The 27,691-nt window shown below is 35.9% G+C and overlaps 1 protein-coding gene across 4 annotated transcripts in view; it reads right to left on the bottom strand.

The window, feature by feature from the left end:
* Nucleotides 1–27,691, bottom strand: part of USP15 (ubiquitin specific peptidase 15) — a 70,671-nt gene that overhangs the window by 33,249 nt on the left and 9,731 nt on the right. For all 4 annotated transcript variants that reach the window (XR_005828202.1, XM_040596641.1, XM_040596639.1 and 1 more), the window contains exons 2-6: nt 20,829–20,956; nt 15,917–16,047; nt 13,125–13,251; nt 8,530–8,675; nt 4,939–5,000 (exon numbers count right to left, since the gene is read on the bottom strand). Coding sequence is in view for 3 of the 4 variants with exons in the window: in XM_040596641.1 (XP_040452575.1) it covers nt 4,939–5,000; nt 8,530–8,675; nt 13,125–13,251; nt 15,917–16,047; nt 20,829–20,956 (594 nt within the window). In the remaining variant the exon portion in view is untranslated. The remainder of the gene's footprint in view (nt 1–4,938; nt 5,001–8,529; nt 8,676–13,124; nt 13,252–15,916; nt 16,048–20,828; nt 20,957–27,691) is intronic.

The following is a 27,691-nucleotide window of genomic DNA, read 5'->3' as shown; positions in this document are numbered from 1 at the left end:
CCATTTAGCTCTATTCTCCACAATTATCTTTCTTACAGCAAAGTCAGTAGAAAGGCACACCTGTCTGCACAGCAACTGCTTCGGCGGGGTAGGGGGAGGAGATTTTAAATCTCTTGCGTAAAGATGATACTTTTCATTTCAGTAGACAAACAAAATTTTTCTTTTGAAGACTCATGGATATTTTTTTCCTAAAAAACTTGGATACACAAGCATTAAATGATTTCAAAAAGGATAGCTTAGCATCATTTATTCTTCTTTTTTCCTCTTAAAAATGTGATCCAGCTCAGAAACAAACAAAAAATCAAATAAGAGCCTTTAGTGTTTTTCAAAAAATAAAACGAAATACCATTTTGAACTAAAAAAAAATATGAAAAAATTTACCACGTGACAAACATTGTAAGAGAACATTCATTATTACAGGGAGTAAAGACTGTGAATGTGTACAGTTTCAAATTTTTGTATGGTCTAAATAAATAAATAAATGTATTCCCTTTGTTAAAGTTAACAACAGACCATTTGTAAATAGCAAAGCAGTCAGCTATTTGGTTAGGATGATTTACCCCACAGTGAAGTCTAAAATAAATGGATCAGAACTAAATCTGTTACTTGTACTATACACACAGATGTACATTAGTAATTAATTAAAAATACTTGGGTTTTACCATGTAAGAAATATTTTTTAAGAATATGATGGATCAATAGATTTAACAGTTGTTTATTAATGTTTTCCAAGAAAACAGCAAACACTACTTTTCTAAAATTAGAAGAAAATAAGTTCCTAGTTTATAGCTTCTTCATATGTTTAACTTGCTCTTATATTTGCACATAAGCAGTTAACAACTTCTTAACAAAAACCTAATAGAAACCTTGTCCCGGCTATTTATTTGATAATTTGTGCAAGTTCAGAACTTAAGTCACTTCCTTCTCCTTGTCTCAAGTTTTAGAATCTTTTTATAGTTCAATTAAAACATAATTGGATGAAATATTTTAATTGTTGGTACAGCTTTTCCTGAACACAAGTAATATGACTTTTAGTACAGTTGCTTAAGTCACTCGAACCTTAGATTTTTTTATATCTTAGTTTCAAACATCCTCTTGATGACAATAAATTCAAATAAGGTTGATTGGTTGTTTTTCTATCTGTAGAGTACTCTCCAATAAAAAGATAAAGATATGAACAAAATTATCTTCACAAAAATCACAAGTCTTCATTCAAGGACTGCAATCAGCAGCAACTAAGCTACCAAAGGCAACTGGGATCCATGTATGGATTAGTCTGTCACATGTATGACATCAGAGAAACAGTCACAGGAAAGACAGTATAACAAAATTTTCTGCTGAACTGCCCATTAACGTTGAGTAATAACTCTTTTGTGAGCAGATGACAGTAAAGACATTCCAGGAGAAGTCATTATGAGCTCCCTAGAAAAAGTTTCACAGAAGCCAAGCTTCCTGAGCAACAAACATCCCAATAGCTGATACAAACAGTTGATGTAAACAGAACCTCTCAGAGTGCCAAAAATCCAGCTATTCCTAAGCATGACTGACCCTGTGCACATTTTAAGAGTGTACAACATATTCCAATACTTCCAGACAGAAAAACCCAAAACCGACAAACCCACACACAAACATTTTAAGCAGCATTAAAATATGAGACATAGCAGGTATCATGAAACTTTAGCAGGGCTTTTACAGCAGATGTTGCAATTGCTTCCAAAATTAAGTAAATTCAGAAGTCAGAAGAACAGAACACATGAAAAATTCAAACACTGGCAAGACTGGACATAGAGCTGAAATGTTAAGTTGCACAGCAGGGTCTCTGCTCCTATACAAAAGGGATCTTAAAATTTGAAATAATTTCTTCCTAGATTCTTCAGAAGGAGAGACAATTATGCTAACTAATCTTTTCACTTGCACTGTTTCATTATAATTTTAAGGGAAATAGATTTCTCATTTTTGAAACTTCCTACGCTGAACCGAGGTCTCAATTTGGCCACTTCCAAAGTAAATATGTTTTCTTGCAGTAGAAAATTATGCTCACACCTTTAATATGTTTCTCATAAAAAATTGCTAACATTCATCATCTGCAATAGGTAGAAGAAAAATTGCCAAAAGAAGCAGTCAATATGAAGATTGCTGTTATGCTTCTGGCTAACAAAAAAGAGGCAGGGAGAATGTGCAGAACATCTTACTATCTCTCATTTTCAACTCTCACTCATAGGTTCTGTTGCCATTCAGACAGACCTCAGCAGGCTGTAGAAATGGGCAGACAGGAACCTCATGAAGTTCAAAAGAAAGCCAAAAGGCCTGCACCTGGGCAGGAATAACCCCAGGCACCAGTACACACTGGGCTGTGTCAGGGGACGGGCAACAAGATGGAAAGCAGCTTGGCAGAGAAGCACCTGGGGTCCTGCTGGACAAAAAGCTGAACATGACACAACAGTATGTCTTTGTGGCCAGGGCAGCCAACAGCCTCCTGGCTGCATTGAGAAAAGCATTGCCAGCAGGCTGAGAGAGGTGATCCTTCCCCTCCCCTCAACACTGGTGAGACACCCCTGGAGTGCCAGGTTCAATTCCGGGCTCCCCAGTACCAGAGAGACGGATATACTGGAGCAGGTCCAGCGAGAGGCCACAAAGGTGATCAAGGATTGCAGCATCTGACCTACGTGGAGAGGCTGAGAGTGCTGGGACTGTTCAGCCTGGAGAAGAGAAGGCTCCAGAGCAATCTTAACAATGTGTAGAAATACCCAAATGGAGGGAATGTAGAAGATGGAGCGAGACCCTTCTCAGCGGTGCCCACTGAAGGGACAGAAGACAACGAGCACAAACAATTCCATTTAAATATAAGAAATTATGTTTTACAGTGACAGTTATCAACCAGTGGAATGGAATTTCCAGGGACACTGTGCAGCACCATCCTTGAAGATGCTCAAAACCTGACTGGACATAGTCCCAAACAACCTGGTTTAGGCGACCGTTCTTTGAGCAGGTGGGTTGGACCAGATGATCTCCAGAGATGACTTCTGACCTCAACTACTCTGTGATTCTGAATATTAGCTGATGTTCTGAAATGATCCTGCCCTTTTCAAGCATTATAAATGTTTCCTACTTTCCACTATTGTATATTTTGACTGTTTTAAATATCGCATTTTATTCCCTGGCCTCAGAATTTATGTTTACAATTTGTACTCTTCCAAATAAGGACTAACAAAGAGGTAGTCTCAGCAGGAACTGGTGTGAGACCACTGTGTGACCAGTGACAGAACTGTACGAACATATCTGCATGCATACTATTTGTGATGACAAACTAATATTCCCAATGCATCTCACACAGAAGACTCAAGTGTTTAGTATTTCTACCTCTTTAAACATTTGTTGGATTTTCATAAAGTTTTAAACACATGTAAAAATCTGTCCCTATTACTGCTCTTTGATAGTTTTGATTTGAATCCACTAAGTTTTGCAAACCTTGCACTGTTACAATGCATCTAAATACCAAATCCAATCAATCCTGCCAAACCTGAAAAACATCCCCCAGCTTTGCAGTAAAACTATTTATCCTCATTTGCTGGCTTACTTAAAGCCTCCTTTGACACCAGTATTCTCAGTTACCATTTTAGGTCTCCTCAGATCAAACATGTCCCAAGACACATTCTTTAATTTACATACACTCCTGAATGCCTTCCATAAAGTGGAATGGAAATTTGGCAGAATAAAAGCAGGTAAGTGCCACCACCAAGAATATCTTTCTACCAAAATTTTTTTGATCCATGATTATCTAAATTCTTTTGACCTTCAAAATCTACATCTAAAATTTGACTCAGAATTTTCACTACTAGACCTTTTGAGGTCAGAGATTAAACCAAGTATTTTACATCCCATTCTTTCTGCTTCTGTACATTCTCAATTCTTTGTGTCATGAACAATATAATATTGCTCAGCAAGATGTTATACTAAGCTTAAATTGAGCTCAGACTTCATTAAGCAACTTAATAGAAGCCAGTGCTACAATAAAGGTGCTTGAGATAAAACACCAAAGACAAAGAATCTGTCCTTCAAATGACAAGAAATGATACTACAAAAAATGTTCTAAAACAACAGTGAACCTCAAGTATATGAATGCAGAATATCAAAAGGGATAAAAGGAACGTAAAATAAACTTTTGCAAAAGATATGCTCAAGAACCAACCAAAAGGAATAAACGCAGTTAACTATATGTAAGGTTGAGTTCATGTTAGTTTACTAGTAACTAGTTCCAACTGTTCTTCAAAACCAACAGAACATAATCTAGATTCTGGAAACAATATTAAAAAAAGGTTTATCAATCTAAATGAGAAAAAACACACTCAAGTTGTCCGACTCACTTCCCATTATCAAGGTGCTGTTGATAATGGCAGCAGGAAGAACAGAGAAGAAAAAGAACATCCTACTGTGTGAATTGATGACAGCCCAACAAAGAACAAAAGCAGCATGCTGGTAATGTAGACTGCAATTTAAATAATGCTGACATGTAAATATTGTGCTCTGGAGATAAAAGTACAAGCTATCCATGAAAATATTTACCTATAAGAAAAATACTAATAAACTACATATATCTATGTACACCTAACAGATACGCTATGCTTTGAAACATAAACCTAAATAAAAACCTGAACTTTTGTACCACGGGTATTTTTATCTGATTTTAAGCAGGATAACATATATCACCGGCTGAAATCAACAAAATTAAGAAACGTACATGCAGGAATTCACCATTATTATGTCATTTTCTACAATATGCAGCACTCCGAACAAATACACTATTTGGCATATTTTCAGCTAAAACATTTGAAGGCAAATTTACAAAATGTCGTTTCTAAAAATGTGGGGTTTTCAAAGCAAAATAATGTGAAAATAGTTAAGCTACAGTGAATAACATGACTTGAATTCAAAACTTACTTAGGAGTTGAAGGACCTCTTGGCCATGTTCCATCCTCATTCTTCTGTTCTATCACCAGTACCTACCACAAAAAGTGGAATAAGAAAACAAATACAGATATCGTAGACTGCTTTCTGTTCCAATCTTTTTAATGGATTTATTGACATGTGATTGAGACAGAAAAAAACGATGTTTAAGTTACTATTCCCTGAGGTTCAAGAATATTTCATTCAATTACACTGCACTTTCTGCTTACTCTATTCACTTTTTTTCTCCCCGCGAATCTTGTTTTGTGCAACTTAAGGCAAGCCACTTAATCTTTTTACATCTCAACAAACCATGGATAAAATGGCAAGACCTTACCTCTCAAAGGGGTCAGAAGACAACCTGCAATGTCTAAACAGTACCTATGAACCTATAGAAATCACCTGCCTACACAACCACCCTGTTACAGGACGGGTATTCCTGCAGGAATTTTGCCTCACACACAACACAGGTCAGTAGAAAAAACAAACAACAAAAAAAGCCAAACTATTTTCTGCCTTGATAGCCTTAAAATCATACTTGTCTGGTTATTCCTATTTTTTGCAAAAGCATTCATTTAATATTAATTTTCCAACAGGACAGTTGGCCAGTGAAATTAATTTGATTCAAGTTGTTATTAGTACAAAAGGAAGTACAGAACACTCAGTCCTAAACACAGGCATCAAGTGCCATTTGAAACGCCTCTGGGTATTTGAGCTATCTGCCCTAAGCCGGCAGATATGACACAGGACCTACAAAAAGCTCATGCCTTTCTGGATTGACAGCTGGCATAGCTAGACCACTTGAATGGCAACGAGACTCCAATATTTAAACTGAACTTAACTCTTAATTTCCAATGCAACTAATTCTGCATAACTGTACACTGATGTTTCAGGATGCTAATTAACTGCCATGCTATGCCCGTATGTGTCTACACAGTGACATACATTCACATATGTACTTATGCTCAAAACCTCATCCATACGTTATGCTGCCACTTGAAGATCTAATTACATTTTCAGTCTGAATACACTAAGACATGACATAGAATGCTAGTCTTCAATCATGACCTGCTTTCTATCTGGAAAAAGAGTAGTCTGCTATCTCTGGCCATGAAGGCTGTAAGACAGATTCTGCCATATTTCCTTCCATTTGCTCTCTGAAACTACTAAACAAAAGGAAGATTTAAATTTAAAAGTACAATAGAACCCTTAAAGGCTTACTTCAGAAACCAACTGAAAAATTGAAAACATCAATTTATACAATCACATACATAGCTTAGAATTACACAGAAAAAAATAATTAGGTTAGATAGCCTGTAATATTCAGAATAACTATTACTAGATTAGGAGGCTCAGCAAGAAAAATAACAACCTCGTGTGTCAACAAGAGCAACTGACCGAACACACACAGTCTACCACAACATTTAGCATTTTCAGGAACCACGGTTAAACTTCATTTTGAACAGTATTTGTTTTGCTGAAAGTACAGATCTTTTTGTGGCTAGATTAGGCCATGCTTGCTTCTAGTTAATGTTTCACTGGGACAGAGGCAATTTGCAAGTTACATCTTTGATGCAAACCTTTTATGGGACATGTGGGCACTTCCACCAGGACCTCTGCATTGTTAAAATTACCTGTGTAAGGGTTTAAGTGTGTGTAGGATGAAGCCAAAGGGCACTGTAGTTCAAGCTGTTATTTTGGTGCACTCATTACTTTACCTTCCATGCCATAAAAGAAAACTGAAGCACAGCATAAACACTGCTGCTAAGTAGGTTAAGTCAAGTACTTCAAGGCAAAATAAAATATTTTAATATAATCTCGCCTAGAATTACTGCCAGCAAATTTCATTCATTCATATTTGTAGTGCACCAGCATGAATTACAGTTCTTGAAAAAACATCCAACTGCATCTGAAGACTAAAGAATAAATTTAATCACCTGAAAAGTTATTCTAACAATGAAACTGTTCAATCAGTTAACATTTATATTTGTGTAGCTTTAACATCCAATATTTCTTCTTTATATTCATGCGGAAATGTAAAAAAAGTATCTTGTAAGAAATTCTCCCATAAAAGGATTTAAAGTGATGATATAGTCTCACGCTAAAGCAGGTTTCCAAGCTCTTTTGTCTCAATAGTTCTGATCTGAAATATTTTCATTTTTTATTTCTTTCTGAAATCTGGACAGTGGAATTTTAGTAGAAGGCATTACTCTTTTAGAGTGCCTAAAAAGTTCTTCAAATTTTGCATTTCATTATAGGAACATATCCCAGATCCTAGGAATATTTTTTTTATTTTAGGTTTTACCAAATTCAAGTCAGCAATTTAATGTTCATTTACTTCAAATTCACTAGGAGTTAAACTGTAGCGAGTTTGTGTGGCAAGGTTTCGGTAGCTGGGGGGCTACAGGGGTGGCTTCTGTAAGCAGACACCAGAAGCATCCCTCACGTCTGACAGAGCCAATGCCAGCCAGCTCTAAGATAGACTTGCCAATATTCAAGGCTGAGTCCATCAGCGACAGTGGCAATGCCTCTGTGATAGCATATTAAGAAGGGGAAGAAAAAAACATCTGTGCCAACAGGAGAGAGGAGTGAGACTAGGTGTCTGCAGATTTGTTACTCTCACAAAGGTCAAGGAAGAAGTAGGGAAGGAGGTGTTCTAGGCACCAGAGCAGAGATTCCCCTGCAGCCCATGGTGAAGCCCGTGGTGAGGCAGGCTGTGCCCCTGCAGCCTATGGAGGTTAATGGTGGAGTAGATATCCACCTGCAGACCGTGGAGGACCCCATGCCAGAGCAGGTGGATGCCTGAAGGAGGCTGTGACCTGTGAGAAACCTGCACTGAACCAGGTCTGCTGACAGGACTTGTGACCCCACCGGGGACCCACACTGGAGCAATCTGTTCCTGAAAGACTGCACCCTGTGGGAGGGACCCATGCTGGAGCAGTTTGTGAAGAACTGCAGCCCATGGGAAGGCCTCATGTTGGAGAAGTTAATGGAGAACCTTTGCCTGTGGGAGGGACCCCTGGCTGGAGCAGGGGAAGAGTGTGAGGAGGAAGAAGTGGCAGAAACAATGTGTGAACTAACTGCAACCCCCATTCCACATTCCCCTGCACTGCTGGAGGGGAGGAGACAGAAATTGGGAATTAAGTTAAGCCCAGGAAGAAGGCAGGCATCGGGGGAAGGTGTTTTTCTGATTTGAATGGTAATAAATTAAACTAGTTTTCCCCAAGCTGAGTCTGTTTTGCCTGTGACAGTAATTGCTGGGTGACCTCCCTGTCCTTATCTCCACCCATGAGCCTTTTGTTATATTTTCTCTCCCCTGTCTTGAGGACGGGTGTGATCAAGCAGTTTTGGTGGACACCTGACATTCAAGCCAGGGTCAAACCACCGCATAAACTCATCTTTAATTCTGAAAATACACTCAAAGACTACTTATGTTTTGATGAATTTGTTTATAAAATTCTCTATCCCTAACACAAGCTACTAGGAGGCAATTTTCATTTTAAAAAAGGAATATTCATTGGGTACAACTACATTTTCATGAGCAAAAAAATAAACATATAAAAAATAAATAATATTACACTGTACCTGTCCCTGGTATAAACCAGCATCCTGTATGGTACTGTCTGGTTTATTCAAAGGTTCAAAAGTATTACTCATGTATTTGTTCCACAATCTGGTCTCTTTTTCACCTGGAATATTGAAGATTTTTCTTATCTCTTTTTCAATTGTATCTGTTTTGAAAGGGAAAGAACACAAGTTTAGCATTTCAATACACAAACAGTATAAAGGTGAATAAAGTATTAGAAAAACCTACTCTTTTGTTATATTCAAAATATGAACCAAACTGTAGCCATGCAGGTACATCATGTTGTAGGACAAGCACAAAGTTGATAGTTCACTTGCCTTTAAAATGGACAGTCAGAGTACTATTTTATTTTCTCTTGAATCTCTTAGCAAAGCAGACTAAATAAAGACAAATCAATAAATAACAGATGACAGGAGGTACCTAGGTACCCATCTACTAATTTCTCAGTGTGGTAGCGTGGTAACACAGGAGTGCATGTGGGCAGGGAATGTTTAGAAGCAAGACCAGCAGCAAAACCAGGTGCAGGGAGTGCAAGTCATTCTGTTCCTCTCCCTAAATCAAACCCTTTTTTTGTTTTCACTCTTCTACTACCCATATTACAGTGCAATTAGCACTAACCAAAATATGTATGCATAAAGTTTAATTTACTTGCTAACAGAAATTAAACACTACTTTGTAAAAATGAAGCACATAGATTTTAAAGGATAACGAAAGATTTTATGTTCCCCGAAGGATTTAACATAAAAAGGTCTACCAGCTCCTACTCTACCTGACAGAAATATAATCAGTGTTACATAATTTTAAAGCAGTATAACTATTGTCTACAACTGAAATTTAATAAGTTCCTAGTTAACTCTACTCTCCTTTTGCATAAAAGTAGTTTATTAAAGAGTTCTTAAATTTGATCTAACGTGTACAGTGCTATACCACACAACCAAGACTTTTTTTTTAAATTGTAATTTTTTTGTAATTGGTACACTCATAAAGCCCCAGGGCAGCCAAGTCTCATAACAGCTAACACAGAACACAAAACAAAAGTCAAAAATGTACAGTTTATTTCTGATGATTACTGAAAACACAATTACAAAAATGGCCCCTGTAAGCTATTTGAGAGACATTCCCCTGAAGTCTCAGAATAAAACACCAGTGTGTCAGCTCCTCTAGCATTCCCCTTGCTCCCATTTACTTAAGGTTATTATTTTGTCTTCCACTATGTTAAATACAAAAAGTCAAAATGAGACCTTAAGATCAAAAGTACCTTGTAAAAATCCAGCCACTGGCTTGTGAAACGCATGACAACTGGTCAATATAATATTTGTAGATATTATAGGCAACTGAATACAGTTTCCTTCTATACTAGTTAACGCACATTTTAGTATGAAAGCAAGTGTTAGACTGGATCATCTGTTTCTGTAACAGAGATGATATGTAGGCAAGGTAGGTGCTTTCAACAAGGCAACAGGCTGCTACTCGATTTGTTGACTTCTCAAAAACAATCATGTACTGTCTGAATCTATTCTCAGGGATTTCAAATAACTGTATTTGAATATAAGAATTAATCTAGTCAGTAACAATCTTCCAAAAAAAAATAAATCTAGATTTATCAATGACTTTCACTTAAAGAAGAATTTATGAAAGGTCATTTTTCATTATCTTATTAATGACATGGCAATTAATTATTTGAGCATTGCAGTTCATATTCTTGACAAGTACTCAGTTAACATTTATTATATTAATTTCTAACATATTCCAGTCTCACTAACAGAACTGTTATGAGACGGGAAGCATCAATCCTATCAGATGACAAGACTCTGGGAACAGCACGTTCCACTTGGTTTTGAGACTGTGAAACTCAGGTTCTTTTACATACTTCCATGAATGTAACCAATGCACACTGTAATTCTTCCCTTGCCACCCCTCAGCAAGTATCACCAAAGTGCTGTCTTATGTTCTAAAGTGAAATGTTTTCTAAATGTTTCTAAATGTCTTCTAAATGAAAACATTGCATTCGAATAGGAATGGTCTGAGACATGTTGCACATGGGGTTCTCATCCCATGTTTGAGATGAACAGAACTTGGATGATGTCTAGAAAAGACAGGAAGAACTGGCCTTTAAAGATGCCTCTCACTGCATCAGCTATATAGCCACAATTTGAGATGGTTCAATTTGAGACTTAAAGGTTATGGATCCAATATAGGATATATCCTGTATCGTTAAAAATCAGATAGCTCCTCCAAAAAAATAAAAGCTGCATGATTTAATGACTATTTTACAAGACTTTGTGGAAGAGTCTTGATGAGATGCTGGAGAAATTCAGTGGATCCAAGTACAGCCTGGATCCTCAATTAATAACTGGCTTAAAGGCAACTAGTAAAATGTTAATCTGTACTATGAAACCATAATCCCACCTTCCTCAAGAAGGGAAAGGCTAGTCACAGATCCCAGAATAAATTGTCCTCAAGGGTGGCCAGTTTTACATTCTTGTATTCTGCAGTAAGTTACAGGGAAAGATGAATCAAAGCCATTTGCCAAGATAATTTACTAGCAAAAGTCCAAGAGTCCATCAGACGCAGAGCCACTGGTGTAATTTCCTACAGAGTTTATCAGCTCAGTTTTGGAATGGTTTTGTGGCATTGCAGACACAACCTGACTCCTATTTCTCCATAACAGAGGTTTCAGACAGTCTCTAAGTTTGCAACTTGTAGAACTCTTGAATAAAGGTAGAAAAGGCCTACACACTAGCTGATGACCTAGTTTTATCATACGATCATATAATTACAACTCCTGAATGGATCATTAACTCATTTCCACTCAGAAGCCCTGATACTCTGCAGGATCTGCAACAATAACAAGATTGAAATGCTACCTGAATTACATATGTTGTCTAGCTCATTTTCTTTTTAGAATTAAAAAATCACCCCCAAAAAAGTTAGCCATCAGTTTCAAAATCAACATGCATTGCCTCCAAGGCAAAAGTCCTCAATTGCAGGAGATTCCCAAGAAATTCCAAAGACCACATTAGATGTCTACAGTACCACCCCAAGAAAATGACTGCCATTATTAGGCCTGTCTTTGTAATTATTTTTTCCAACCTTGTACTAAATTATTGACAGCCAGCTTAACTTAGTTTCTATTTGAGTGGAAAAGCAAAGGTATTCCAGGAGTAATGCACATATGAAGCCTGGTAGGTAAATATTATATTGTGCTTGGAGTATTTAAGGTGCTCCAAAACCTTCTCTATAATAATAAGGCCAGTGTCTGGAAAGGGGCTGCCAGCGGGCCTGACTCTTTCTTATTACCCTCTATGACAATTTTCTCACAATTGTAATTCTCTCTCTGCTAAGAAAACATGCATACACCTCCAAGTAACAGTCATTCCAAAACGTCCTACTTCTGACTAGAGAAAGAAAGTAGTACAGATTAATCCATTACCTATAGTTTCAATGATACGATTAAAGTCAGTATAGCTACAAAATAACTTGTATTTGGTGTTCAGGGAAGGATAACGTTAAAATGTTTTTTCTGAGTTTCTAGGTTTGCTTAGAGAATAATTAAGTACATCCTCCCCAGTTAAACCAGATGTGAAAAAGGCACATGACACTGAAGCCTTGTTTTAAGGACAAATTTTGTAATTTTTAAGTTTTTTTAATAATACAAACAGATGAGTACTTGTTTAACTTAAAGACTAAAATTTAACAAAATAAAATGATTCTGTTTTTAAAGCAAGCAACCTGCAAAGAATTAAATGGTGGCAAGTATAAGTTACTACCCATAACAAAGAGAAGCAAAACCTGAAAAAAATACATTGTTCTCAAAGAACATAAACAAGAGTAATGGCTGAGCATAAAGTGGCAAGAGCATACATTACAACTCTAACTGCACAAATACAGCTGAAATACCCCCAAAAATTGAGTTTATATGATCAGCAGCATCTTTGCATATGCTCTGACTGTTATTTCAGAAACAAATGTGTTACCAAAATACAGTTTCAAACAACAGCACAATACTGAAAGAGCAGGTAAAATAACTACAAATGAAGTTAACTTAGAGGCTTAATTATTTTACAGCACTTATTTACTGTAAAAGATTGTGTCTGGCTGGCCACTTCACAACTCAAAGAACACTGCCTTTGTAGTTCACCTTCAGCCATTAATTTAAATAAAATTAATTCTTGTGTTTTGTAATGTACCCTTCTCTTTAAATATATATGATGACAAACAAGTGTTGGCTAATGAAAAACAAACGAAAAGACATGAAAAAAAATATTTCTTACACACCAAAAGCCAAGAAAAAGCACTATGGAATCCAATAGATAATTAAATACATCTCACTGTTCATTTCCTGAAAAGCACAAACCCCTAGAGTTAACACAGATGCCTAGATATAACACAGTTACTATTTTTTTTAACTGTATTAAAATTCCTAAATATCCCAATATGTTTAACTTTTAATTTTGACCCAAGACTAGTCCCATCCTTTTTAATAGTTACAATACCCATCTACCATTTTACCTAGAGACTTTATTCAGAACTTGCTACAAAGTACCATTTAAACAAGTAACAATCATATTTTTTAAAAAATAGTTGTGCATACCTATTGTGTCAGCTTTACTAAATCTTCGTGTGACAACATTGTTCATGTTTCCATTTTCACAAAGCTTTAATTCTGTTAGATACACTTCTACTTTGCAGTGCTTTACAAACATACCCTGTTCAACCACCTGAAAAACAGACTGGGATCAGGTATCAGTCCAAGTATACTTTCATATACACGCTTCAAAATATTTCTGAGAACTCTTCTAGAAACTCAAGTTCAGTGAATGTAAGACAATTAATTAAGTGACAAAAATGAATTACAAATTCTGCTATCACTTCTTAGAAATACAGTAAACTAAAAAGCAGTTTTACTTCCCATGACTATGTCTTACCTGTGTGTAACAACACAACTTTGAAAGTATTAAGTACAGTGGAAATCACAAACATGCATACTTTACCAAAAGATAAGATACTTGACCAAAAGATAAAAAACACCAAAAGTTATTTTTATTTCAAAATACATCTTTTATATGCTACTTCCTCAAAACACTAAGAACTAGTATTCACAGTTAAAGTTATCAAAAACAGAATACATACTAATAAAATCTGGCTATCACATTTTTGAACAAAACTTACAAATCTTCCACTTGTAACGTGGAATGAATAATGTTAATGAATAACGAATACATTCATTTGAAATTTCACCTACTCATTACAGTTTGTTATATGAACATTTTTGTAATGCCTATTAAAAAACAGGTAACTACACAGGATAATTTTTTTTTTTTTATAAAAGTAAAATGTAGAAAAAATATTCAGGGTCACCTCTTAAATGTTTTTCCCTTTGATCTTCCAAAGTGTAACTGCAGTACTTAGTCATGTAGACTGTTCCAAAATTAACCACTGGCCTGATATGTGATACATCTGACAAATACGGTAAAAAAAAAAGCCACCAGCTAATTGCTAGCAGAGATCTGCTATCTGCTGTACAAATATAACTTGCATGCATGTGCCATAGGAAAAAAAATAAATTAGTGAATGATTTCATTGCTGTTCAGAAGTTTGACTTAGCTTTAATGACTGCCAACTATAACATTTAAATAAAAATGCATTGTCTTTTGAGCGTCTTGGTATGGTTTTCAGCTACTTGAGCAACAACAAAATAGTTGCAGTAAACAAAACTGTGCAGTATGGCCAAGACACTTCTGAGAATAAAACTGACACTGTAGTGGTAGTATTACCACATCCTACTACATAAAGACGTAACATTATTTGACATAGATCAAGTACAACATTGTACCCATTTAAAATTTGGATGCACATTTCAAAAAAGTTGATGTAAAAAAGGGGATGGAATAAAAGTATAATTTCACCTCTATGAAAAAACACTAAGGCAAACAGGAAAAAGAATCACTATCAAATAACAAAAGCATCAGAAAGAAAAATTCTGAACTGGAATATGCATCTCAGAGCATAACTACTGTTCATATTGGCAGAAAATAACAAAGTTATGCCAGTTTACCTGGCCACTCATTACACTCCACGTATTTTTCCAGTTAGTTCCTTCCAAGTGGATAGCAAGTTACTCTAATTTCCTTTCTCTCTCCTTCCATTTTCCCCTCAGAGTGAAAAAGTTACAGAACTTTTAGTTTACCGTGATGATGGAAAAGCATTCCATCTTGAAATACATCTTCAGGAAAAACAGTAACAAGTTGGTAACAGATAAAACTTTAAAGAAGGAAAGCCATTTTAACAGCTCTTACAGAACTAGAGTAAAAGAGACATCCCTGGAATGTCTCTTCAAAAAAACCATCTCTTTTACTGTGTTAAAGAGAAAGTTAAAGAACCCCAACAAAGTACTACTATTGCTGACCAAATGAAACTTGAAGACAAAAAATTTCTTCTATAGCTAAACCTAGCATTTGTTTGAAAGGAATGGACTTCAAGTAAGCAGTCAGCATGCATGTAGTTTGACCCCAGTCATGTCACAGGAGGAAAAAAAATAAAAAAAGTTACGTTTTACTAGAAGTCATATCAAACTAAATTCTCATCTTAAAATTCTTCAAGCAGTTTTTCAGGAATTAAAGATCCTTGTAACAGAAAGAATACACCCCAAGGGTCAATTTAGAAATGGCAAACATACCAAAATGCATTCTAAAACTTAAGAAATTCAGTCCAGCAAGGATACAACTGTAATCACTAATCTGAAAATCTTAAGAAATGATACAAACAAAAAAGACTGTCTGATCAACAAACTGGTAAAATGTCATATCACCTTAATAATAAGGGCGGTATGTGCTGAGGCAAACAAAAATTAGTATCACGTTATTTAACAAAATGTTAATTCTTTAGTATCTCTAACTGACAGAAGGCCACAGTATCCACCATACCATGGACTATGACTTGTGCTGAGGTAATCTTTTTGTGTAAATAAAAATCTCCCTTATTAAACTGCTGAACATAGAAGACCATGCTTATCAGAAAAGGAACTACCAACTACTTTGTCAGTGTTAACAGTATTAGCTAGGCTTTTCACTAATATAGTTAAGACAATTTTAAAGTTGTATACTTAATTACAAAAAAAAAAATTGCATTAATAGACTTAGAAGCTTCTTAAACAAGTTCTTCATTAGACATCTTACTTCCAGACAAAAAAAGTATTATACCCTTCGCATCTTTGTTTCTCAATATTAAAAACTTAAGCCTTTGAAATCTGAATAAAAATTAGATATAGACAACTACTGCTTTAGTTGCTTTTAGATATGATCATCATAGGCCAGGACTTACAACCTTCCAATAAATTCCTGTGCAACTCCTGCATATTCACTCCAGTAGGTAATTTAACAGTACCTTGCGTGCTATTGGCTCTTGACCTTCCATCAATGTGTACCAGCTTACTAGCCTATTCCAGCCTTCAGTTGGCAAAAGGATGTAGTCCAGCTCATCAATGAGATGCTCCTTGAGAGACTGAGAATCACCATCTATAAGAGAAAGGTATTTTTACTTGAATACTGAAATTCTGTTGCTTGAGTTTTTAATGTAACATTTTTCACATAAGTAGCAAACAAAATATTTTCTGAGTCACAGTTATGTTATCAGTATTATGGTGTTCAAAGCAAAACTCTTCTGAAACCATTTAGCCAAGCTACCCAGTTCATGCACAGCACACCTATTACAGGTAGTATTCCTACACTCATGAACCCAAGTGACAACTCCATATCCTCACGCAATCATAAGCTCCTAACTTGTTATCACACGCTATCACAGCCTTCAGAGAAACCAATCCATTTCTCCACCCACTTTGCACATATTTCCCCATCACCATGGATACTTCTGTTCCATGCTGCAGTTGCATCCCTCACTGAAAATGCTGGAATGGGTAGTTACAGTAGATCCAAGGCAAAGCTTGAAGTCATTCATTCCATGCCAGACTGGGAAAATAACATGGTACAACCCTCCTAAAGGATCCCATGTGGTCCAGAAACACAGTCCCTACAAAATTCTTCACAGAGACTGCAAGATGCAGCACTTGAAACAAGCACAACTTGGCAACCTCTTTACATAAGTAGCATGCTTTTAGCTTTGGTTCAATTCCTACTACAGTAGTAAGAGAGCAGCTACCCCTATATAGGTAAGATGCGATTCCAGACCTGAGCCACTGTAAGCCTCAGACAATATGGGCAGCTGTCTTTCCATTTGGAAGTACCCAACTACAGGCCAGGAGACACCCCTCTGTACAGAGGGAGATCAAACAGGGAGACCCACACATTCAGCTCCATGAATGAATCAGGATGACAAACCTAATGATGTATAAACCCAAAAAGACTATGTATATAGAATAAATAGACTGTAATAAATATGCAGTCTATTTATTGTCATTGTCATATGTGAATGAACTGCAGAATTAATTTTAAAAAAAACAACTAAAATTAAAACTGAGCATAAAAGTAACCTTAATGTGAAATCACTTCAAGTATTGGCCTTCCCCTTGGATACTTCTAAGCAAAATGAATAGTTACCTTCATTTTTCTGCAAGGACAGAAATAAGCATGTGTTACGCACATATGAAACAATAAAGTCCTCTGATCATATTTCTGTAACTTTCTTGTTTCTCCTTTGTACAGACAGAAAACAAAGCATAATGTGACTTCAATTAAAAAAAAATATATCCTGAGCTTTAAAAAAGACACACGCAGAAATCAGAGGTCCTTTTAACTACTTTTTTTTTTTTTAAATAAGAATTCAACAAAACATGTTTCAAAATGACCTTTTTGGTAAGAGGGCAACACTACTGAGGACATTTAGAACTGTGTTCACTTCCTGGTGGGAAGAGTAAAACAAGATTCAGCTTACCAAGACTCTAGAATAATCTCCCTACTCTACCTACACTTGCACCTTAGTTGGTTTGAAGGATTTCTGATTTTAAGAGAAAGCACAGGGGAAAAGCAGTACTTTTTGCTTTAATTGCCCAAATGGTGAAAATATAGGCAAAGAAGGATGCACAGCTTGCTTCTGCTCCTATTATCACTGGTGCTGACTCCCTCTTTCCTTCTCCAGCAAAGCACCTTGATGTGTGAGCAAAACATGGGAGATGCATATTCTTCTTAGCTCATGTATTTCAAGCGTGCAGTATTTGTTACTGCCATTAGCTACTCAGAGATGGCAAAAAGATACTTTTTCCATAATATGCAATCTGTGCAGTTTAGAGATGACTTAATGCAGTCAAGAAGGTACAATATGGTTTGCATGCATTTCCTCCAATAAAAATTGTGAATGACTTAGTAGGAAGATCTAAACAAAGAAAACCCAACAATAAGAAAAATCCTAAAATACAGCCAGGTAAGTATTACAACTATGAAGTTATTTTAGAAAGAAGAAATAATCAAGTTCAGAAACAGCCAAAGTATTTGCTGCACTTTTAGCAAGAAAAACCACAAGAGCAACACAGAAGGCAACAAAGTAGAAGAAAACCTCAGACTTTGAATTTCACTTTGGGAGCCATAGTACATACATTTCTCAAGCAAAAAGTAAAATGGAATTTTGCATTGACATCTCAGTGAACATATAGGTAAGAAAGAATTCAGTTCTTCATGGAGATAAATATAATTATGGGACCTAAAAAATGAGACTTCAATCAATGCACCTGTTTAAAAGGTACTTTCCTTTTCCTCCCCCTCAGGCTGTTCCATCCTAGCTGTACAAGTTACAATTTTCAACAGTCAAATTTTGGTTCAACACTGTCTTGACTGATTAGGAAAAACAATTCTATATTAAAAAGCTGCATACAAGAAACATTTGCTGAAATAATTAATGACTTGTACTATCAATTCTTATTTGGCCCACTCAACACTGTGCCTGTAGTGGTACCATTGTAACTGGGAGCAAAGTGTGGGGAGAAATCCACACATACATCTTCAGGTCCACGTATCTGTTTAAAAGGTTCGTACTATATTTCTGCACTGACCTGATATTGCTACAGGAGTTTATAGTGAAAAGATACAATTTGGATTCCATTCTGTCTTTCTAAAACCCCCAACAATTTCTTCTAGTGTATATTTTTTTCAGCACCTTGTCGCATCAAAGAAGTCCTCTGAGTCTGACAACTCAGTCCTTCATATGCAACACTGCTTTCTATAATGAACAATCAGCTATACTAATTGACTGGTTCCTGCTTGCTTTGCTATTGCTTGTGCTTTTGATAAAGTTGCCTATATATCTCTTCTTTTGAAGATGGCATGCGTGCACTCCATTACATTCAACAACATTTTTTGCATATGTTGACATTAACTGAAATCTCTATACCTGTTACTTTTCACTGCTCTCACTTCATCCAAAAGGGATCAGCATTTAAGTAATGTAAGCATGATATACTGCTCCAGTTTCCTGGAATCAGACTTTCTTGAATTTAATAATAGTTTTCCTTATCACTGCATTACACTGCAGTATATCTGAGCAAGCATGACATTTTTAGATTATTTTATTCTTTAAATCAGATGCAAATTTTCAGACTTAACACTTAAGGACAGCAGTATGAGAGCAACTAGTGCATACTACATGCAAAAGACAGGATTAAAACCCAAGCATTTTCAGGTTCAATTTATGCAGCACAGGAAACCTAGTACAAGAGGATTTCTGCTTTGCAGCAGGTGAAGGAGACAGCTACTATCTGCTGAGCACTAATGCCCTTAATTGTAAAACTACCTTCACACAGGAACAGTAGATGTTAGACACTAATTGGATGCATGGCATCACTACCAATGCAGAGCCATAGTTTTTGCACCATGAAAGAGCAAAAAGTGAAGCTGTTCATAAAACCCAATGCTGTATTTATTTTAAAGGCGTATTAGCAGTGTCAATATGATAGAATACAGGTTTTCAGATGCTTTTAGCAAAACGGCTAACATAACTAAGTATGCACTGCTAACCCTAATATAGGCTTCATATCTACAGTAAATTTAAACATAATCTGAACATGTATGCAGATTAAGTTATAAATCATACAGATCAACTAATACTACTTTGCACATCAAGAAATCACCTTTTTTTTAAGTGGGTAGACACAGAAGAGAGAATAAGCTGATGCTGCCTCACTGAGGCTAAAAAGATCTTGCTACATCTGATTTCAACTGAAGAAGTATCACCTGAATAGGCCCACCTCACTGCAAGAATGTACAAAAAAATCCAGAAGCTCACACTTCAGAAAACAAAACACATCACTTACCTGGAGCAAAAAGACCTTTAAGTTTGTGGATGGAAGAGAACATATAGATGCAAATAACAATACAGCACCTTCTTCAAAGGCACTGATACTAGTCACTGTCAGACAGGCACACTCACTCACACTGACAACTAGTGCAACATGGTATGACAAGTCCTATGAAAGAAGCAATCATCTTTAACATTTAACTTCTAAAATAATGAGATATTAATTGCACTTGAGAAGTTCTGCATGAAGAAAATCAGATTTCATTATAAACCCCATGAAGTTGTAAAGAACTGTATTACTATATGCAAACAAATTATGCAGTACTATTACATTGCCTGTAACTGCAAAGAAGGAAACCAATTATCAAATAGATTTTGTATCCACTAGATTTTGCAGATTAATGAGACTAATGGTATTTCAACACTGGACATCAAATACAAAATTTAACCTAAAGATTAAAATACCTGGGAAAGTACTCTGAGACCTGTATGCACAAATCTGACTACAGCTGAGCAAAAGTCAGTCAGACCTGAGTAACTGTAAACAGTGACAGCGTTTAATCATAGTTAGAAGACCATAAAAAATTAGGAAATTACCCTCTATCATTTCACCCCACTTTATATTGTCAATGAGCTGCTTAATACCTCTTCTTCAATTGTTGCAGAATCAAAGTAAAGGCTTGGGGCTCATTTACAAAAAGAAATCTTAGAGTTCAATGTAAAAAATGTTATTTTCAATCAACCAATGTAGTTAAGCTAAAAAAGCTATCTGTCAACTTGACTAAATTTCAACTCCCAAGGTATCCCAAAATGTCACTATAAACGAGTACATTATATTCTGTTACCATTGCAAAGAAGCTTCAATAATTTTATTTATAAAATTGTGATTTGTTAGAGAAATCTATTCCAGTTCCCTTGTCATGGTCTGAAAACAAAAAGTTTCACCTTCATATATGCTGAGATTCATTTATACGATCAACTACAAAAGACGAACAATCTGTCACAAATTTGCACTCAGCGTTAGTATTGGCTTATTGCACAAATCAGAAGCAGTTACCTTTGAGAAGTCCAGAATTATCAATAGGACCAGGGTACACATTCTGATCTCCCATCTGGTATTTGTCCCAGCTGTCAAAACCGACATATTTTTTCCACTGTTTGAACCAGCGACTATCCACTAGATACCTTAAATGGAAGAAGACACACAAGTTAATTATTGGCATGCCACTGCTTCCTACAGTGCCAATTAATTCATGTTAATGCACTTGTATTCATCAGCCTTGCAAAATGGAGAATGTTTTTCTGTCTGGTCTGCTAACCATTATCAGCATCTCCTACAAACAAGGACTTTAACTGCTCACAATTAAAGATCCCATTAGTCACAGTGGGCAAGTACAGTTTTGCAAGACTGCCAACACAGCGTATCGGAAGTTGAAGAATGGGAAGTTCAAAAACATTTCCTGTTTTAGCATGAAAACATCAGCAGCTTTAACTCCTGTTCTCAATTTGTGAATTCAGGAGATTCCAGTTAAATCTTTATAATTAGACAGTCCCTTAAAAAATGAGAGATAGCTTTTAGTAAAATACTTTTTCTTGCTGGAGCTTTATTTATAACATTCATAATGCAAGCTGAAAAACTTTAGAACTCTTACGTCCTGTCAAGAACCAGAGTCTGTTTTCTTCCTTTGAGTCAGCATCAACACATACAGTAAATGTTCTGCTTTTGAGGCAGTACTAGATGTTCCTCCTACATATAATTATCAGCTTCACACTTCCATATAAAGGGATATCTCTAAACTCGGCTCCACAGTATTTCTACCCAAATTAAACGGTTGCCAGTCTGGATTTTACAAAGTCCAGAGATACCTACATTTATATCTTTTTGTCCAGGATTTCTTTAAGATTAAGATACACTATTTGTTCAGTGACCCTCAGATTTTATATATATGTATAATACACATTTTTTATTTTTTTTTTAAAAAAGGGAAACACCTTCACTGTTCCTCTTTCCTAAAAGCATCCACTGCCTTCTGTCTGGTCTGTACCAACCCTTTTGCTACTACCCTCGTATATGTCAGGGTATCATCATTATCAGGTAAACCTCATTCTTTCCTCCAGTATTTGACTACTGAACTCTGATACGCAGCATACCAAAAATATGCTATTGAAACTTTAAGAAATCTAAAAACTTCCTGGTGATTCAAATACTAGTCTGCTAATACATATAGCTTTAATAGGCAATCATTCTGTAGGAGTTACTCATGAAAACCATGGAAAAACACAGAACAAAAACATTAGCACCCACAACTCTTGTAACCAAAGAAGTAAAAAAACATTGGTTGAATATATATTTTGCTGAATAGGTTTTAAAAAAATACATTAGTGGGGCCTTAAACTTATGCTTCTAAATGATGTAACTACAGTAAGAATTAACAAACCTAAGACAGGTAATTCTTGACGACTTTTTTCTTCTCTCAAGTACAGTTTTTCTCTCTTATACACAGAGATCAAGCCTGGAGTCAACCCCCAGAATAACTGCTTGCAACCCTCTGGTAAAGAAGGAATTACTACCAAGTTGTGCTCACTAAGTGGGATCCTTTGTAGTCAACTTATCAGGTTCTCTTCTCAATAAGCCCAAATTTTTCAGTCTGTACAGAATGTACCCTTAAGTGCATGAACCTATAGGTTCTTAACTTTTTAAGACAAAGGTGGCATTAGAAAGCTATACATAAGATCACCACAGGCTTCTGGCTGTTGATTTCTCTACATTCCTTCAAAAACATCGAAGACTAAGGTCTCAAAGGCAACTTTACAACATCTATGATGACAGCATCCTAATTCACATCATTAAGTCTTGATTTAAAATATGATTACATCAAGTTAAATAACGAGTCTATGCGCAAATTACTCCTATAGCCTTAGTTTATAACTACCCTAAGCAAACATAAATAGGTAAGGCGAGCTGTGTCTCAACTGCTATAGACACAGTTCTGCCAGCGTAAAAAACTTTGGTTAGGGACCAAATTTCTCCCTTACTGCACCAATGCTAGCTGTAGTCTGGAGCACGTACCTTTACCACCTCATAGCGTAACACTTGGTCTTGTATCTATTCTACTATCACAACCTGTTACTACTACTCAAGCATCATCAACTACTACAAGTTGCTCTCTCTTCTGAAATTGTTTTGTACACAACTTTCTTCTTGAACTTGCAACACACTTCTTTCTGAAATTTTAAACAGTTAATAAAGCAGTCAGAAAACAGCTTCAAACTGCTTTCTGAACTAAAACTATATTGAAAAAAAATTCAGTTTTAAACACTATTAAGGAAATGTATATGAAAAGTATTTTGCTGTAAAAATGCCCTTTTCCACACTTACCAAACTCAGAAACAGTGAATTAACAAGATGTTTCGAGCACAATGCATCCCACAAAATCAGTAATGAAACAGTATGGCTGATGTCCTATTCTAGAAAGATGAGACACTACTATGATTTTACAATATTGAATCATTCTAAAGCAGCTTGGTCCAGCACTGATTATTCGTTCTGTGGCAGAATTCCCTTGACATGTTCTGTTTTGTTTAGAGCATGTGTAGAATGTAACAGGAAATAAGACAAGGTTAAGTTGCATTAAAGGCGGCAAAATTTGGGATACAACATAGTACAAAGATAAAAATGCAGGCTGTAACAAAAACTAATTTAAACTTTATTAATGCTGAAAAAAGGTAAAACATACTAGTTCAAACTGGAGTATGTTCCAGTCCCACACACATTTTACACTTCAGAAGTCAAACTCACTCAGAATACACTGATTTCATGACCACTTTTCATTGTCTAAGCCAGGGGTCCTCAAAGTTTTTAACCAGGGGGCCGGTGTGCAGATTAGGTGGCAGGAAGCCATCTGTGACTGCTTGGTTCCCCCCCCAACCCCCGGCGGGGGGGTTCTGTAAATACCAGGGGCCGGATTGAGGACCCTGGGGGGCCGTAGTTTGAGGACCCTGGGGGGCCGTAGTTTGAGGACCCCTGCTCTGTGCTGTTCAATGAAGTTAAAACTACCTAAAAGGCAATGAGCTTCTCAAAATTCAGATCTTTGTGTACAGAAAACATTTTGCAACACAAGAAAGTATCCAAGTAAAGCCCTACTATCTTATATAAAAGCCTTTTCTAAACTTTTCAGATTCTTCTAACACAGTAGCAGATTTAACCATCACTGTAGCAGAACTTCTGAAACTGCAAACTTCAAACTGTTGTGAAATTAAATGAGAAACAACTTCAACTATCAAAAATGACCAGTTTGTGAGAACAAGCATTTAAAGTTACTATCTACATGTAATTTAAAATTTGTCATTATAATTTCTTGAAAACAAGCATTCCATTAGGGAAGAAAAAAAAAAAGCATGACTTTTTAAAAATATCAGATAAAAGCAAAGATATATACTTTGAAACATGCAAAGTTCCTTAAAAACACCATGTTTGCCATCATGCAATAGATAAAGGAAGTGAAGCAACATCATAACAGCTCCCCAGTACGCTTTCAAATATTTGGTATTTTTGTTACTAGAAGCTTTCAATTATATTTTTATTATCATAAAGTCTTCCTAAGCAATACTGCAACAGGAGCAAAAATCCTTAAATTGGGTTTAAATTTTACAGAGGCAATGTGCTTCCTTTTCTACAAACAACAGTCAGATGCAGATGTCTTCAGATATAATCTGGTTTAATGAATGCAAGAATGCTTTTGGAGGTACAAACTCAACAGTGAATACAGAAAGCTTTTAAAGTGTTTTCTCTAACAGATTCTCTATCGAATTTATGCCCAAGGTATACCACATTCATCTATTACTCAGAAATGGAAGGAGGGAGGAGAATACAGCAGACAGAAGCCTGCAATAGGCAATTTAGCCTATGTAATGCAAAAAGGTAGTCCCCTTGAAAATTAAGAAAGTAAAATCCAATCTCTACAAACAATTTTCCACCAAACAATAACTAACTATTGAAATTAAATGAGTGTTATTTTCCATTTCCTGGAAGAGAAAAACATAGAGTCCACCATGGAAGTTTGAATTGGCATGGTTGTGTTAAACAGAGTAACTTTATTTTACACAGTGCATATATAACTAAATGTAGAGTCTGATATTGAAGGTAATTTTTCCTTCACCCTGAGTCTGACAGAACAAACTCTACGTTACTATAATTGAATCACTGGTATTTGCATCTTTTTAAAGTACAAGTAGCAGCAGTTCTTCCCACATTTGCAAAAATCTAGTTCTTTCACTCTGCATGTACAAATCCCAATTCGTTTTATAACAGTCTCTTAATATTTGACTCATTTTTCTTTAATAAATGGAAAAGGGATATCAATTTTGATCAATTGGGCATGTCCTTGCCTTTTGGCTTTACAAAGCTGTCAAGTCTTACAAACATACTCCGGGCCAACAGCATTCTCACCTTTCTCTGCTGTGGCCATCCAGCACTATTCCATAACAGCCATAACTCTGTGTGGTTATGAATGCAGTCACCCTCCAGCATCCGTTCTACCACCAAACCTGCCAGCCTTGTCCTCTAGTTGATCACATGGCCTCTACTGTCTTGATATAAATTTGAATGAACTATGAATCTCAAAGGAGGAAAGCTATAATTTTAGACAGAAGGGAAATTACCATATAGGTAAACTGCCCATTGTTGTAATTAATGCTTAACAAACTACTGCACCTGTAGAACCGTATTACTTTACAAATGCTTTGTGTTAAATGTCTGATGATACACCAGTAACATAGTGATTAACAGAAAATTTCGATAACTGGATTTTACAGTGCAAGACAGCTTGGGTCCACTGTTCTAGATTTTAAGTGGTCACCATTAACTATTTCAACACTTCCTCAATTTTATGATTTCATTCTTCCACATCCAATTAATTTTGCCACCAACCAAATTTTGCCATCCGTTGTCTCTTTACAGTTCTCCCTAACTGAAAAGTTGTAACATTTCTGTTTCCTAACACGAAGTGCAAAAACCTATGTCATTTCTCTTCAGATTTAGGAATTTGTAGTTACATGCTAAAATGAGATTAATATTTCTAGCATAAAAAAGCTGAAAGGTCACCTATAAATCATGCAAGCATATAAGCATGGTAAGAACTAAACAACACAGTCAAGCTCCCTTCCTGGAAAGAAGATATTGAAGGACCACAAACTCTTAACAAAAAAACCCCAACAAACAACCCCCCCAGCCCCAACCCAAAAAAACACGAACTTTGAGACTTTCTAAGCAAAGCCCGTCCAGCAGTACAATGGAGAAAAGCAAAACGAAGAATGTGTGAACATCAAACATTTTAAAGCTACTCAAGTTACTTTGTATCATCTCTTTTTCTGTCTTCTTCCTCAAATTCACTGAGTAGTACTTCGTTAGATTGGTGCATTTTGGATGTATGGACAAAGCTGTGAGGAACAATTGAAAAAAGCTAAATAGGTGCAAACCACTATTCTAAGATTAAATTCTGCATCTGTTAATTATGCTTTACAGATACTAACTTTTTTAAACTAATTACTTTCAGACAAATAAGAGCCTACACACACATTTTCTGCAAGATGTATTCTACTGAAGATTAATGAGAAGACTGAAAGGGGAAGTCATGAAATCTGTGTGTACTCAAAGGGCAAAGCTTAATACTTCGGTTAATACTGCTTGTAATATGAAGAAGTATGTATCTATCTCTGTGTACTAATTTTTAAATAAAAGTATACCAGGAAGATCGGTTTATTAGTATAAGGAGCAAATGGGCCAATGTCAGTTCTCAGGATTTCTTACAGATCACACCATACCTTTACAATCAAACCTGAAACAAAAATATTACAGATTTGACACAGCACTATACACCTTACCAGAGCCTAGTGAGCTACCTGCTGACCACAAGTTATAGCTTAGGAAGTTACGCCTTCCTCACTATCCCAATATTCAGCTCTTAACATCCTTTAAAAACAAAGGTGAGCAGGATACTTAGGTAAGTCTGGTAATTAATTTATTTTCTATTTAGACATAACTGCTTTTATTGGCTCAGGATATACCAACATTGTTTAGACTTCTTAATTTAAAGAAGTTTGGATTCTTTATTCTTAGACTGATGTTCTTAAAAGCAAACTTAGTAGACCAGTTTACAAAAATGCTGAGGTAACATGCATTACATGCAAAGAAGCACTCAGTGAATTTAATACAGCCAAGGAAAAAAAAATACATATAGATTTAAAAAAATGCTAACTGATACTATAGTTTTGAATTCTTACAGTGAATTACTGGCTATATGTATGTATGTTTTATACGTATCAGGCATTTTAATGATGGTTCTGCTACTTTTACTTCAATAGAAATCTGATACAGGAGAGAGGTTATTTTGAGTTCCTACGGAATACAGCCACAGTAGCTGTGATCTTCCCCCCTTCACAAGAACTTGTTCTTAATCAATAGATTAAATACTACTTTTCCAATAAGATTAGGGAAAATGGAAATTTGCATTCAAATGCCATACACTTCCCTCATCTTTATGCAAACAGGATATACCATGTTAAAGATTATGCTGCAAAAAACCCTAATGCAATTACACCATGCTCAGCTTAGGGGATCAGTCTGCTAAAGCACTTACGTAGCTAAAATCCAGACTTCTTAGCATTAACAGAAAAAGTAAAAATCAGAAATTTTCAGGCTATAAGCTTTTGATCCTGCAAAACACTCAATATAGCATTCTTACCAAGATCAACAAGTCTACCCATCTACACAAAACAGAGAAGGTAAACTGTATGAAGGCAACAGTGTATCTTTTCATCAATGTTATAATATCCATGATACAATCAGCCACCTAAAAGTTAAGTATTACCTACTAAGGACATCCAGTAATTTAAGAGGAAAAGACATACCTCAAGCAAACA

This window comes from Falco naumanni, chromosome 5 (assembly GCF_017639655.2).
Source record: "Falco naumanni isolate bFalNau1 chromosome 5, bFalNau1.pat, whole genome shotgun sequence".
NCBI lineage: Eukaryota > Metazoa > Chordata > Aves > Falconiformes > Falconidae > Falco > Falco naumanni.
The sequence above is the reverse complement of the archived record's forward strand: the minus strand, read 5'-3'. Positions and strand labels throughout refer to the sequence as shown.